At 39.5% G+C, this 16,448-nt stretch overlaps 1 protein-coding gene across 1 annotated transcript in view; it reads right to left on the bottom strand.

The window, feature by feature from the left end:
* Positions 1-16,448, bottom strand: part of MYCBP2 (MYC binding protein 2) — a 419,800-nt gene that overhangs the window by 15,644 nt on the left and 387,708 nt on the right. The window contains exons 74-78 of the mRNA XM_065413662.1: positions 11,877-12,160; positions 11,513-11,609; positions 7,225-7,344; positions 4,280-4,381; positions 1,824-1,952 (exon numbers count right to left, since the gene is read on the bottom strand). Coding sequence (XP_065269734.1) covers positions 1,824-1,952; positions 4,280-4,381; positions 7,225-7,344; positions 11,513-11,609; positions 11,877-12,160 — 732 coding nt within the window. The remainder of the gene's footprint in view (positions 1-1,823; positions 1,953-4,279; positions 4,382-7,224; positions 7,345-11,512; positions 11,610-11,876; positions 12,161-16,448) is intronic.

Genomic DNA, 16,448 nt, shown 5'->3' with positions numbered 1-16,448 from the left:
GGTTCTTAAATCCATAGTTATGTAAATAAATTAAAGTGAGAAACTCTACTTCCATTTGACTTCAGTGGGACTCTAAAGATCAGGACACTTTTACTGGTGCCAAAACAAGAGTTTAGGAACCAAATTCTAGGTCTGAAAATGCTGGAATATGTCTTGGAGAGGGATATTCAGGAGGAGAGGGTGATGATGACTGGGAGGTTGTTCCTTTCATGGTAGAAGGCACAAAAGACAGGAGTGGGTGAATGAAAAATGAGGTGTTGAGGCTGCCATCATAAGTAGAGAGAAGGGGGAGAGGTGGAACATGAAAGATCTTATATCCACAATATAGAGGCCAGAGTGTAGTTCTGCAGGGTTTGAAGATGAGAATTAGAAATTTAAACATGAATGTAGATGTAACATGGTCTGATTGGCAGGCATTTTGGACAAATTGGAAGAGAAGCAATATGGCACCAAGGAGGCCAGAGAGGTGGTGATTACAATCGCCATGGAAGGAGCTGACATGGGTATATTGGTATAGAAAGTAGGATTAATTTTTGAAATGAAGAAAGATATGGCATGATTTATTGACATCATAGGCATCATAGGTGTATGGAGAGAAGGAAAAGGAATCAAAGGTGACACCAAGATTGCAAACATGAAAAACAGGAAGAAGGTGATGTCAACAGCAGTGGAGAAAGGAGAACAAAGGGAGGGCACAGAAAGAAAAAGAAGGAGCTATATTTTGGCTAAGTGAAATGTGAACTGGCTAGGCAAGATAAGTCAGACAGATATACAAAAGATCAGGGGATACAATGAGAACAATTTATTTTTTTAAGGTTGTCGGTGGTGCAGTATGAATATTACAGCACACTTGTATCTGAAGAAAAGGCGCTTGAAAGAAGGGGATGAGGGCAGGGGAAATGGTGCTCACAAATCAGGATGGGATGGAGAGATTTGTGGTGAAGAATAGGTGAGTAGCCTTTCAGTGAGTGATTGGCGTAAAGGAAAAAAAAGGAAATAGGGCAAGGGGCATGGAAGTGAGGAATGGGGGGAGGTGGGGCGAAGGGAGCTATAACAAAGTCATGAAAAGTATGCAAGGCCCTAAACTGAGAGGGAACGGACTGAGGAGCAGAAAGGGTGTCAAAGAGGGCAAACAATTAATTTTGTTCATAGGCATGGACTCCATGCAAAAGGCAGGGCCGGCTCTAGCTTTTTTGCCGCCCCAAGCGGTGAAGAAAAAAAAAAAAAAAACAACCCCGATTGAGCTGCCGCCGAAAAGGACGAGAGGGAGCGAAGGTCCCGCTGCCGAATTGCCGCCCCAACAACAGACGGAGTGCCGCCCCTTTCTATTGGCCACCCCAGGCACCTGCTTTGCTAGTGCCTGGAGCTAGCCCTGGTGAAAGGAGAAGTAAACATAACATTTCTGAGGGAGTAATGGATGGATTTTTAGTTAAGGAAGTCTGAATGATTCTTGGATTTTTCCAGAGAAATTCAATGAAGTTAGAATAGGAAAGAAGGAAACAGATGGGGATTATGAGCCAGGGTTGTGGGATTAGGAGCTGACCATAATAAGCCCATAATAACATTCTTTAAGGACAAGAAAATCAAGTAGAATCAAATGCAAAATTAAATGCAAAGTTATCCATCCCTTTTAGAAAGCACAGAGAACAGTTTGTAGATCTATTACTCACTACCACTAACTCTTTTCTAATCTGATTTATCAATAGAACAGCAACAAAAAAAAGCTATTGAAATGCACACTACTTGGTGTCAGAGTAGCAGCCGTGTTAGTCTGTATCCGCAAAAAGAACAGGAGTACTACTTGGTGTGTTTGTTTACTCTACCTGTCTCTGATGAGTTTTCGTTCGTCGATGGAGATGAAGGAATCTGTCGCAGTCTGTACACAAATTCCCACAGGCATTACATAAAATGATTGCAGCGGTTTCACCATCATCATGGTTATCGCACATTGGCTGAATAAAGAAGAAAAATAGTGGAATAATTCCCTATACATTAAACCTGCTTCCCTCAACTCCCCTCTCCCTGTGGGCGTCCCATAAAGGAAAGTAGGAAATTAAAACAGGACAATTTGAACTTGTTTTAGACTATAAATTGTCAACTTTGAAATGATCAATATCTAAACACAGTTATGCCTGTCAGAAATGTAAGAAACAAAAGTGCAGTAATGCATCCAATCCCAGATTTGCTTTGTTTAATGAAAATTAGCTCATATTCATCACTAAAATGTCTAGGAATCTATTTTCAAAAAGAGTGAGACAAAGGTCTTGCTGTGCTAACTGACGTGTTACTCAAATTTTGGGAGCATGCTACACTTGATAGAAAAAAATTATGGAAACTGATGATGGGGAACCCTCAAAGGTGCATCAAAATGGCACAATATCTACCTTTAACTCCCCTGATAGGTTGCCTTTTCGGTCAAGATAAATAATCAAGGCGTAGGTTATTCCACAGTACAATGTGAACAAATTCCATGGTAACAAACCCTAAATTCCACTGTAACATTAATTTATTCTACTGCTATAAAACACTCTCCATTTCCATCTCTACTGCAACACAAACACATCCTCCTTCCAGCTAGGTATGCAAGGGAGTGGGGAACTGGAAGCAGACTTCAGCAGCTCTTCTCCCTGACTGCTGGATTAGTTCTTCATCTGCCTAGCTCACAAGCCTACTCTTCTGACTTCCCCTACTTCCTAGCTGCAAGATAGATTCCAGCTCTGACTCCCCACGCCCTGTTGTCTGTCTCCATTGAACAGTGCAAAGAGCCTGCACTGTAATCCAATTAACTTTCCCGTGGGGAAAAACAGGGGAGAAGAGACAACTGCTGTCAGGTTCTGGAAAGGCAGAAAGCAATCCTTTTTTGTGTCCTTTAACAAATGTTTGTGCGGTGTCCACATTAACAAATATGTAACCGCCTTGCATTAAGTGACGACCAGTTAATCTCTCCTGCTGAAGCTGTTCCATTTTATATAATATACTTAGGCTAGGTCTACACTACAGCGGGGGTCCGACCTAAGATACGCAACTTCAGCTACGTGAATACCGTAGCTGAAGTTGCGTATTTTAGGTCGGCTTACCTAGCGGTGAGGACGCGGGAAAGTCGACCGCTGCCGCGCTGCCGCCGACTCCGCTGCCGCCTCCTGCCGAGGTGGATTTCCGGAGTCGACGGCAGAGCGATCAGGGATCGATTTTACCGCGTCTTCACTAGACGCGGTAAGCCGATCCCCGATAAACCGATTGCTACCCGCCGGATCGGCGGGTAGTGAAGACAAAGCCTTTGTCATTAGAACAAGGACTTGAACTTGGGTCTCCCACCTCCCGTGTGAGTGCCCTAATTACCAGGCAATAGGGTCATTCTCACACTCACTCTGACTCCCAATGACTATTCAGGTATTTTATACAAAGTGGAACAGCTTTAACAGGATAGAAAGAAACCCACCTTAGATTACCCTATAGCCCAGTGGTTAGGGCACTAATTTGGGAGTGGGGAGAGCCAAATTCAATTCCTGCTCCATTATCTATTTAATTATTTATACAAAGTGGAACAGCTTCAACAGAAGATACTAAGAGAGACCCCACAGAATACACTGGGCTAAAAGTTATAAGGGGGAACACCAGCACTTCTTCCTCCTTCTCTTTTGTGACTCTGGCCCTTTAAAATGCACAGAAATAAAAACATTTCAGGTTGAACAAAACATTCTGTTCAACCTGAAATGGACTTTTTGCCCACTTTTTTGATTGGCCAAACATTCTGAAAAAGTTCAGATGTGGCTCAAACCAGCAAACTGAAATATCATTCACTCAGCTCTAACAATACCTCATTATTACTACCAGAAAAGAGTAGGTCCAGGGTAGGTGTCTCCACCAACATCTTCTCCAGTGAAGACTGGTGCAAAAAAAAATCATTTAAAGTCTTCGCAATGTCCTTATCCTCCTTAATTGCTCCCTTTAATCATTGGTGGGCCAATCGAACCACCAGTTCTCTTGAAGGCTTTTCTATTTCTGATGTATTTAAAGAATGTATTTGTTTTTCACCTTTTGCTATTTGATCTTACATATTGGCTGTCATATTATATGTTCCTTTTTCCTGGATATTCCCTTGGGTTCCACTTTCTGAACATCGTCTGGCTAGTATAACCTCGTGAGGAAATCTGAGAATGTTTATTCTACATATCATGTGCTATTGTAATCTTTGTCATTGTTACTGCTTGTTTGAAAAGTAAATCCAATACAATCCAAGTTTAAAAGAGAAAAAAATATCTTGAATTTGAAGTCTTACCATCTGTTTTTGCTGTCCATCCTTTCCCATCCATCTTCCAGAAGACAGTCTATCTACATGGTCCTGATCAAGCACACACAGGGATGCTAGGGCTAACCAGAGCTGTTGAAAGAGAGGGTTGAATTATAGAAATATTCCAAGTAGACACAAAAGACTAAAATAAAGGTAATTCTCATGGTTAGGAATAAACACAATTTTCAACTGCCTTCTTTTCAGGTCAATCCACTTAGTATGGATTCTTCTACCACATCACATAGAGAGAGTCAGGCACATGAATAAAAGTTACTGACTTTTGGGTGCAAATCTTGGGACTAACCCATCTCTCCCACCTTAAAATTATATTAACATATTAGTTAACTATACAACAGAGAGGCAGAGAAGGCAAATCAATCATAGTACGCTGTAGAGAAACATGGTAGATAAAGCACAACCACTGCCAAACTGAACAAGCTTTGTCAATACACTTACGGAATAATACAGAAATAAATAGAGAATGTCAGTATACACTGCTGATAAAGAATACCAATAGAAAAAACAAGCTAAAGTTACAGCAGGAATTCACAGAACAGCTGGGTGGTATAAAATACTTTTGCCACATGAATTACAATGATGAAGTTACCTCAGCCTTGAAAGGTTGGGCTGGAAGTTTTAAAAGATGTCACTTAGCGGTACTTACTGCTTAATCTAACTTTTTTATTTTTAAGTTAGAGGAGCAATCCTGGAAGCCACATCATGGGGCCAGGTTTCAACAAAAGATTTTAATTTTATTTATTTATTTTTAAAATGAAAGAGGACTATGGGAAGAAGAAAAGGCTCAGAAACATAGTATGTCCCTGGGTGAAGTTAAACACAAAGTTTGGTTTAGCTCTTCCAGAGGCTTTTTGCTGCTGAGTAGTGCTCTTCACAGCCTAAAAATATGGAGATTCGTGGTCTATGAATATTAGGAACCTGAGACGAGCATAAAATAATAGTTTGGAGTGTTGAAAGCCCAAGGGACAGAGTAAATGAATTTCCTCTATCCATGGATGATTTAGTTGGGGATTGGTCCTGCTCTGAGCAGGGGGTTGGACTAGATGACCTCCTGAGGTCCTTTCCAACCCTGATATTCTATGATTCTAAGAGTAGCATTTTTTCTGCTGAAAGTCTCTCAAACCAAGCTTCAGAGATTAGTTTAACTGAAGGCAAACATTTCCAGAAAGGAAAAATGAAAGGAAGAAGGTAACTCTTGTTCATTCTGTGGAGGATGCTTAGAGTTGCTCCAAAAAAATTCTTCAATTTGACTAATGTGTTATATTTCTTTCATACAGAAGAAAATTGAAATATGTGGACTATCTTGAATCAGAATAAACAAGGATTACCTAAGAAGATATATGGAAAATCCTTTGAGGACTAAAATGTTGAATATTTTTACTACCAACAGTTTCACAAAATATTATTTTATGTAAATTATTTTAACATATCTGGTGTTGATAATAAAAGAAAATTATCTTTTTATTCTATATAAATATTTGGCATGCATTAAACACTTTCTAAGAAGTGTATTAAATACACCTATGTTCATTTACAGTTTTCAAAACAACAAAAAATAGTAACACTAAATTGAAAATGTCAGCATATGAGACCACCACCATCCTTTAGCCCTCCCTCCTCCGAAAAAAGACATACTTTCCTCTTACAGATAAAAAGCCTGAATTAACAGAGGCCTTGCAATGTGCCTTGAAATAAACAAATGTAGGTGCTCTCAGACCAGTGAGTTTGTTAGGGCTCTCTGAATCCAGTTCCAGACATACAGTTCTAGATACTGTCAAATGAGAGGGCCTTGACTAGATATCACAGTATGGCTTTGAAGATTTAGCTTGTAAAAAATTCCTTCCTTCCCTCTGTGAAGTCTCTTGGTGCCTTCCTGGTTCAGCAATATCTCAGTGTGCATCATTCTGTGACATCAAATATCATGGATTACCATGAGACTCAGGTATCTATAATGTTGCAATGTTCAGTGAACCGGAATATTTCAGAATTGGAAAAAAAAAAGATTTAAAAAGGGTTTTGCACATCTGTTTAACTTTACTACATATCTAACTTCTTGGGCTTACAAATCTCAGTGGCAAATGCATTCCTATTAAATAAGTTTTAAATATTAGGCATTTTCAACATCATCTAAAATTTACAAAGTTCTCTTCCAACCAATACACATCGATGCTAATTTTTAGTAGAGTTCAGTGTGACAGGAATTTTCAAATTATTATTTGCCCTGAACAATGGGAAATATTTCTAATTAGCAAATACACCTTTGTGTGTTTATTTTTCACTGCATGAATGCCAAGTGGAATAGTATTATTCCTCCACACCATAGGAACACACACACAACTTAAAAATTAAATGCTCTGTGATTTCATACAATGATAAGGCTTTTGCTCTGCTATTATCGGGTTTTTGAGGTATTCTATCCATGTTGCAGAGAAAATACAGAATCTTCAACTTTGTTCATGGCAGATAAATAAATGAAGGAGAAACTCATTTAAAACTGTATTTAAAATTTAAGTTTAAATGTTCATTATATTACTGATCTTTTAAAAAAGTTTTGCTGTTTACCTTTATTAAAAACTGTACATACATTAGTGTTACATAAACCATATTGCTTGTACATAATTAGTTATAAATTAGAGCTTCAGAATGGAGGTACACAGTACCCTGAAACTGTTACATACAAAATAATACATATTTATTGGCTCTGCCAACCACCACCCTGCACAGAGTACGCAGGATACACCTCACATACAGAGCAGGACTTAGCAATTGTAATTTCTGTTCCCTGTATACAAAGTTTACTACTGTGAGGACATATGGAACCAAACATTATGCTAACCAGTGGGAGTGCCATTAGTAGGATGTTGCTGTTATCAAATGTGTGCAACAAACTGATGTAAATCTGACAAAGTCCTTACCCTGGTTGTTGCAATGCATCGCACTGGTGATCTGTATTCATCTTCCATTTTGGTCAGAGCAATGATGGTTTCAGCAATAGCATTTTTTGTCACACGGGACCAAGCTTCAGACAGGTGACCCTGTTAAAGAGGGAATTGTAGATAATTTTTCTAAAACTCATTAACATATTACCACTTTCCTCATTAAAATATCAAGTAGAAATGAAACTGCAATTAAAGGAACTCAACGGGAAGCTAGAAATAAGGGAATTTAAAGTACAGTGGTCACAGTTAAAAAGTCAGCATTCTCCAGCAAATGCTATTCAGTTACCAGTTATTTCTTTTTCTAAGCATACAGAAAAATGGTTAGTCTCAGATATCGATGTGGTAATTATTGGCAACTTTGGCCTTGTCTACACTTGTGACGGCACGTAGGGTACATGTAGCTCCATGCTGCAGTGAAAGGCATCCAAACTCACATGGCAGTGAAAGGTTCCAGCAGGGGGCGGCAGAGGGAAAAGGCTTCAGCAGTGGCAAGGCTGCTGGAGCCTTTCCCTGCTGCCGAAGTGTTTCATTATGGTGGGGAAAGGCCCCGGCAGTCGGAGACTACGTGGCCAAGAACAGCAGTGTAGACATGGGAAGTACTGCTTGGGCTTGTAGAAAGCTGTGTATATGTACCCTAGGGTTCAGAATGTAAGGTACTCTACCCACCTAAAGAGTGGCTCACTGTCTACACCAATATTTATACCTGAGCTAGCTGGGCGTGCAGTGTCTGTATTCTACACATTGCCACAAGTGTAGACCTACTCTTTGTGTAGTGCCTCAGCAGATTAAGTTCCCAAGGGTATCAGTGACATGAACTAAGAATCATCTAAAAAGCATGACAACTGGGGGAAGGGTGGATAACCCTCACTGATCTAAGAACTTGCTTTGGGAGCATAGAAGGAACTGCGATAACATTCCATCTTAGCAATAAGAGAAAGGGAAAATATAACAGGAATACTTACTAGAGGGAAGGGAGGAAAATGTAGAATGCAGCAGCCAGTGTCAAATAATCACCTTAGGGTTGACTGCTGCATTACTTGTCACTCATCCCTAACATTAACAAGGGCTACTAGGATGATCCGAGGAATGGAAAACCTGTCATATGAAAGGAGACTCAAAGAGCTTGGCTTATTTAGCCTAACCAAAAGAAGGCTGAGGGGAGATATGATTGCTCTCTATAAACACATCAGAGGGATAAATACCAGGGAGGGAGAGGAATTATTTAAGCTTAGTACCAATGTGGACACAAGAACAAATGGATATAAACTGGCCATCAGGAAAATTAGACGAAGGTTTCTAACCATTAGAGGAGTGAAGTTCTGGAACAGCCTTCCAAGGGGAGTAGTGGGGGCAAAAGAAATATCTGGCTTCAAGACTAAGCTTAATAAGTTTATGGAGGGGATGGTATTATGTGATAGCCTAATTTTGGCAATTAATTGATCTTCGATTATTAGCAGGTAAATATACCCAATGGTCTGTGATGGGATGTTAGATGGGGTGGGATCTGAGTTACTACAGATAATTCTTTCCTGGGTGCTGGCTGGTGAGTTTTGCCCACATGCTCAGGGTTTAACTGATTGCCATATTTGGGGTCGGGAAGGAATTTTCCTCCAGGGCAGATTGGCAGAGGCCCTGGAGGTTTTTCGCCTTCCTCTGCAGCGTGGCGCATGGGTCACTTGCTGGAGGATTCTCTGCACCTTGAGGTCTTTAAACCACGATTTGAGTACTTCAATAACTCAGGCATAGGAGTGGATGGGTGAGATTCTGTGGCCTGCGTTGTGCAGGAAGTCAGACTAGATGATCATAACGGTCCCTTCTGACCTTAAAGTCTATGAGTCTATTTTCACTGACCGATTCCTCCTCTCGATCAAGAAAAGTGCTGCCACCTCCCAGACAGAAACATATAATGCCACAAAACATTCCTGTAACTCACACTGTACTGCACTCTTTTAACTCTGATCTCATACTTTCATTAGAAATGGAACAACATGAATTTAAAGAGTAAACCATGTGAATAGCACAAACACACATGCATTTTGCAGAGATTGGAGTTCAATGTTTGCATTACAGTGCAAGTTCAGTTTTAGGAACAACCCTCCAAGCCTGACCCTTGAGGGCTGGGCAAAGGGCAATTTGTTTCAAGAGTCCAGGAAAGAGCAGGCCCCTCACACACAGCTCCCTCTCTGTCCAGCACAGCTGAAGGTCACAGACAGAGGAAGTGTATATATGAAACTAATACATAAAACCACAATTATAAATACTCTTCAAAACTGTCTGTGTCCCATGTACAGGTGAAAGTAAAACAGTGGTGTTCTGTTATTAACATTTTAAAAATTGAAAATAATACTGATGTATAAAATTATTTCATCAATGTTGTCATATGTAATGTAGACATTTACAAGCCAGTGGCTTAAAACTGATGTACTTACTTTTCATTAACAGGGAAATCATGAATTTTTGTAAAAATATAGTAACTGACACACATTCTTCCCATCCTTAGGTACCCATTAACTAATAAAACAAATCCCATGCATTTCTATATTATAATTTATGTGCTGGAGGGGTCTGAAAAAAGGTGAAAATCTGACTTGAAAGAAATAAATAGATTTTTGAGCTATCCTTAGGAAATAAAAAAGTAATTCCACTAACCTCCTAAACTCCATTCTCAATACACCAGAAATGTGAATACACCAAACTTCCCCATCTGTAATTTAAATTTCTTATCTCTCTCTAAACACCACAGACCGACCAGGTAATTTTAACTATTTGTACTGTCAAAATGAAATCTGTAATGCTGAGGGTTTGTTTGAAACAATGGGTTTCCCTCCACATGGCAGAAGCTATAAAAGGCACTGGAAACACCTCCATTTTGCCTCTTTCTTGCTCAAACCTCTGGACCATGGACTTATACTAATTGGAGCATTCTAACCAAGGGGACTGAGGTCCTTCCAATGATTTGGAAGCAACCAGAGACTTGACTTAAGCCAGCGGTTTATTCCATCATTGATACAAGCCTGAACCAACAACTTTGCAATTATTGTATGTATTTGATTCCTTTAACCAATTTTTAACTCTCACGTTTCTTTCTTTTTATAAATAAACCTTTAGATTTTAGATACTAAAGGGATTAGCAACAGCGTGATTTCTGGGTAAGATCTGAGTTGTGTGGCTGGTCCTTTGGGATCAGAAGAATCTTTATTTGATTAAATTGGTTTTAAAAAACCACTCATCTCTAAGTCTAGTGTTTTTGGTGATGATACAAGGACTGGAATGCCTAAGGAAACTGCTGTTCTGACATCTTGTTAGCAAGTGTGGTGAAACAGACGTTTACTTTTGTTGCTGGTTTGGTATATCTCATGGGAGAATTACCTCCTGTTTTGGGGTGTATCTGCCCTATTTCTCAGCAGTTTGTCCTGAATTTGGTATTCTCAGTTGTGACCCATGGAGGCACGGTTACACTACTATATCCAAAAGACTCCCAACAATAACTTCATTTATAGACAAGATGATACCTGAATATCAACACAAAGTTGACCAAGCTCTCACAAGAGCCAAAGACACTTTTGGTATTCCATTATAAGTCACTGAAAACAGTTATTGGCAGGCAGCATTTAAACTATTAGGACCACCGTACCAGTCACCCAGCAGACGTTCTTTGAGCAAGACTCTTCTATGGTCAGAAGTATACATGTAATACATAGTTTGCCAAAGTAATAAGGAACTGGAAATAGGGTCTTACAGTGGGAAGTGTTTGGCAACCTTAGCAATAGGTGGCTCTACTACCTTTGCCTAAAATAATTACATACAAATATATAAAAATAACATTATATTTGCAAAGTCAAACATTCAAAAATTAAAAATTCAATAATTAAACTTGCCAGTGACAGTTCAGAAGTGCTGTGCAACTAACAACTTCCTTTGAGTTCAAATGGAGTTTTGAATGCTCAGCCCTCCTGAAAAATCAGATTCTAGGTGTCTCACATTGGCCATCTAACAAATGAGGAACAAAGTGAGCCGCTACTTCCGAAATGACTTATTCAACAATATACAGAAAATGTGGGCAAAGCCAGAGATAGAACCCAATTCTTACTGGCCCCAGTTCAATGCCTTAACCTAAAGACTGTCCTTTCTCTTCCTGAGATCTCTACCTCATTCACAGTGCACTGAATGAAGCAGGGTTCCTCAGGAAAAACACAGTACATGAACTGTTCAGTGATCGGAAGTGTTTCAACATCAAAGTAACACTCAGAGCATGTAAACTTACTGCTGCCATGTCCTTAATCAGCTTAATAATGATTTCTGAAATTTGTGTAGGAGTTGAGCCCTTCATCCACCAATGGCTTTCACCTCGGCGAATATAGCTGCAAAAGATAATAAATAAGATAAATTAAATTAATAAAGGTAATGCCTTAGTATATTTCACAAGTAATTAAAGGAACATTACACTTATTCAGTATCCTGCTTTTTACATCAACATAGTAACACTTTATGTCAAATTAAATAGTTCTAATAGTAAGGCACAAATATTTATTTTCAGATTATAAAAGGGAGAGATAAAGAGTGTATTTTACTTTAAAATCTCTGGCTTTTGTTTGTCTTTAGCTTGACAAAATATAGCTTTTACTAACCTGGAATTGAAAATCATTGGAAGTGTAACTGTAGTAACTCCTTTGCCTGCAGCAGTGCCAGCAGTTCCAGTTATAGTGGTTCCTTTGGCTTTTAGCTGTACAGTGAGTGCTTTGGCAATGCACCCCAGGAACATGTCCAAGATACCCAGTTTATTCCAATCTCCTTTTTCCGTTGAGTGAATAATATCACTTATGTCTGCTGGTGGCAGAGACTTTACCCCTATGATACTAGCCAAGCGACTAGGGGTCACCTCTGGCAAAACACGTCTTAATAATGATGTGACCTAAGCAGAAGAACCAAAGCAACACAAATTTAAAGGAGATAGCTGAATTTTCAAAGCTATATTCAAAAGCACTTTTCACTTATTTATAAGCTATTTTGGTATGTCATTTTCATAAGAAGAGTTAATCTACTTTTTAACTTCTAAATCATCTTTCTCAGGAATTTTGTAATGTTTGTATCATACTTTGTAAATTGTAATGTGCTATATAAATTTCAAGCATAATTATTATTAATGCAGTTACTTATAGGAAAACTGCAATAAAAAGAAGTATCCAAGCACCTTATGCAAATACAACTAAAAGCTGCTATACTGAAAATCTGATTACTTACACTGGAATACAGAATGCAACATAGCATATAAATTCATAATTAAGGCTTGAGACTTTCAAAAGCACTATGTGGTATACTAAGAATACTTACTAACAAGAAGGTAGGGAAATGTAAGAAGCAATAGCCAGGCACTAAATGGTCATCTTAGGGCTGACTGATGCTTGTCTGTGCAAAATGTGAAAAGCTAGCTATCAGAAATGTTTGCTGAGAAATACTCTTATTAGAGTTGGTCTAAATTTTCTCCATTTAAGTATTGAGCAGACACAAAACTGCTATTACAGGAACTCAAAGGAAAGAAACCTAATCAGCAATTTTTGGTTCCAATTAAAGTCAACATTTTCCAGTAGAGGTCATTCAGTCGCCACAATTAGCTATTATACTAAACGAGATTTCCCCCCCCCCCCAATATCTTACCTTTCATTAATTTTGTAAGTCTCTTGCCTTTGGAAAACATTCAAACCTAGACAAACTTTTACTATAAATAGTACAATAAATTTCCCTATTCTAATACAATACAGGTTTGCCTGGTTAAAATAAAAACCACAATGAAATTAAAAAAACAAAACAAAACACCAGGTTAAAACTGTAATGTTAACTTGGTCACACTGCATACAGGAAATATTTCTCTGTTTCTATTTTAATATACTTCTTTTATGTTGTTAAATGTAAAAAACCCCAAAGGTAATAACAAAATGTTTTTTAAGTACATCAGAAGCAGGAAGCCTGCTAAACAACCAGTGGGGCCCCTTGACGATGAAAATACAAAAGGAGCGCTTAAAGATGATAAAGTCATTGCGGAGAAACTAAATGGATTCTTTGCTTCAGTCTTCACGGCTGAGGATGTTAGGGAGATTCCCAAACCTGAGCTGGCTTTTGTAGGTGACAAATCTGAGGAACTGTCACAGATTGAAGTATCACTAGAGGAGGTTTTGGAATTAATTGATAAACTCAACATTAACAAGTCACCGGGACCAGATGGCATTCACCCAAGAGTTCTGAAAGAACTCAAATGTGAAGTTGCGGAACTATTAACTAAGGTTTGTAACCTGTCCTTTAAATCGGCTTCGGTACCCAATGACTGGAAGTTAGCTAATGTAACGCCAATATTTAAAAAGGGCTCTAGGGGTGATCCCGGCAATTACAGACCGGTAAGTCTAACGTCGGTACCGGGCAAATTAGTTGAAACAATAGTAAAGAATAAAATTGTCAGACACATAGAAAAACATAAACTCTTGAGCAATAGTCAACATGGTTTCTGTAAAGGGAAATAGTGTCTTACTAATCTATTAGAGTTCTTTGAAGGGGTCAACAAACATGTGGACAAGGGGGATCCGGTGGACATAGTGTACTTAGATTTCCAGAAAGCCTTTGACAAGGTCCCTCACCAAAGGCTCTTACGTAAATTAAGCTGTCATGGGATAAAAGGGAAGGTCCTTTCATGGATTGAGAACTGGTTAAAGGACAGGGAACAAAGGGTAGGAATTAATGGTAAATTCTCAGAATGGAGAGGGGTAACTAGTGGTGTTCCCCAAGGGTCAGTCCTAGGACCAATCCTATTCAATTTATTCATAAATGATCTGGAGAAAGGGGTAAACAGTGAGGTGGCAAAGTTTGCAGATGATACTAAACTACTCAAGATAGTTAAGACCAAAGCAGATAAAGATCTCACAAAACTAAGTGATTGGGCAGCAAAATGGCAAATGAAATTTAATGTGGATAAATGTAAAGTAATGCACATTGGAAAAAATAACCCCAACTATACATACAACATGATGGGGGCTAATTTAGCTACAACGAGTCAGGAAAAAGATCTTGGCGTCATCATGGATAGTTCTCTAAAGATGTCCACGCAGTGTGCAGAGGCAGTCAAAAAAGCAAACAGGATGTTAGGAATCATTAAAAAGGGGATAGAGAATAAGACTGAGAATATATTATTGCCCTTATATAAATCCATGGTACGCCCACATCTCGAATACTGTGTACAGATGTGGTCTCCTCACCTCAAAAAAGATATTCTAGCACTAGAAAAGGTTCAGAAAAGAGCAACTAAAATGATTAAGGGTTTAGAGAGGGTCCCATATGAGGAAAGATTAAAGAGGCTAGGACTCTTCAGTTTGGAAAAGAGAAGACTAAGGGGGGACATGATAGAGGTATATAAAATCATGAGTGATGTTGAGAAAGTGGATAAGGAAAAGTTATTTACTTATTCCCATAATACAAGAACTAGGGGTCACCAAATGAAATTAATAGGCAGCAGGTTTAAAACAAATAAAAGGAAGTTCTTCTTCACGCAGCGCACAGTCAACTTGTGGAACTCCTTACCTGAGGAGGTTGTGAAGGCTAGGACTATAACAATGTTTAAAAGGGGACTGGATAAATTTATAGTGGCTAAGTCCATAAATGGCTATTAGCCAGGATGGGTAAGGAATGCTGTCCCTAGCCTCTGTTCGTCAGAGGATGGAGATGGATGGCAGGAGAGAGATCACTTGATCATTGCCTGTTAGGTTCACTCCCTCTGGGGCACCTGGCATTGGCCACTGTCGGTAGACAGATACTGGGCTAGATGGACCTTTGGTCTGACCCAGTACGGCCTTTCTTATGTTCTTATGTAAAGATAAAGTACAAAGGATTTGCAATGTGACCAGGTTAAAATCGCTTCTGGAAACTTAACTCCTCCAATTCCTGATTTTTAAATTTTAAGCTAAAAACTATACAGCCTTAACATTGCACTGACCTAGTTTTCTGTTTTTAATTTATTTTTAAACAGAAAAATTAAAATATTGTGTTAATATTAGATGCTAAATTGTGCTTAATATTAGATGCCAATTAATTTTTAAATCTCAGAAGTCAATGGAAGTACTATTTCTGGCTGAAGATAGTTTCTGAAAGGGTGGGTTAAGTGGGCAACACACATTTGTTTACACATGAGGGTATCATCTTCGCAGAAACAGATGATTTTATTTTAAATAAAAGCTTGTAATATGCAGTATGATGTATTACAGAGTGTAGCAAAAACAGAGAAAAGACTCCAAAAATACCAGTATCCACGTTTTCTCCTATTGCTTATAACCAGGTAACTTTTTTTTGCTTGTATTTCAGTGACACAATAAAATAAAATTAACATTAAATCACAAATTGTTCCAGCAGAAGCCACATTACTTGTGGATTTTGGCAGAAAGAAAGGGTAGTGATGATGTAAAGGGAGCAGCAATTCAGTAGGCTTTCCTAAAATTGTACAAATACTCAGAAGCAACCAGCCAATCTCTTATTCCCCTCCAAACCTAGCAAAGACTATGAAGGGGTGTACCAACCCTGCACTGGAAAGGTGAGGGTTAACAAATTGCTCTGGACCCAAGAGGCCATGCCCACTCACCCCTGCTGGGCACGCTCCCACTGGAGGGAGCATTCAAAAGGGAGCAGCGCAACTCAGTTTGGGCTGACTAAGGCCTGGTCTACACTACCCGCCGGAATCGGCGGGTAGAAATCGACCTCTCGGGGATCGATTTATCGCGTCCCGTCAGGACGCGACAATCGATCCCTGAATCGACGCTCTTACTCCACCAGTGAAGGTGGGAGTAAGAGCCGTCGACGGGAAGCCGTGGAGGTCGATTTTGCCGCCGTCCTCACAGTGGGGTAAGTCGGCTGCGATACGTCGAATTCAGCTACGCTATTCGCGTAGCTGAATTTGCGTATCTTAAATCGACCCCCCCCTGTAGTGTAGATGTAGCCCAAGGAGGAGAGCGGTTGCAGCAACCTCCTGCCGGGAAGCTGCCAGGGCTCCAAGCTGCCAGGGTCGAGCCTCTTAGCTGTGCCATGGGAAGCCAGTTGTCCATGGGAACTGAAGGGGACGACTTGCTGTTGTCAGTGGAGGAAACTCTAGAGACGAATCAGAGGGAAGACAAGAACCACCGTCCAACCCGAAGACGACATTAGAGGGACTGGAATAAGGGTAGGAAGGG

The sequence above is a fragment of the Emys orbicularis genome, chromosome 1, assembly GCF_028017835.1.
Source record: "Emys orbicularis isolate rEmyOrb1 chromosome 1, rEmyOrb1.hap1, whole genome shotgun sequence".
NCBI classification, from domain to species: Eukaryota; Metazoa; Chordata; order Testudines; family Emydidae; genus Emys; species Emys orbicularis.
This window is presented reverse-complemented; position numbering and strand designations above follow the sequence as displayed.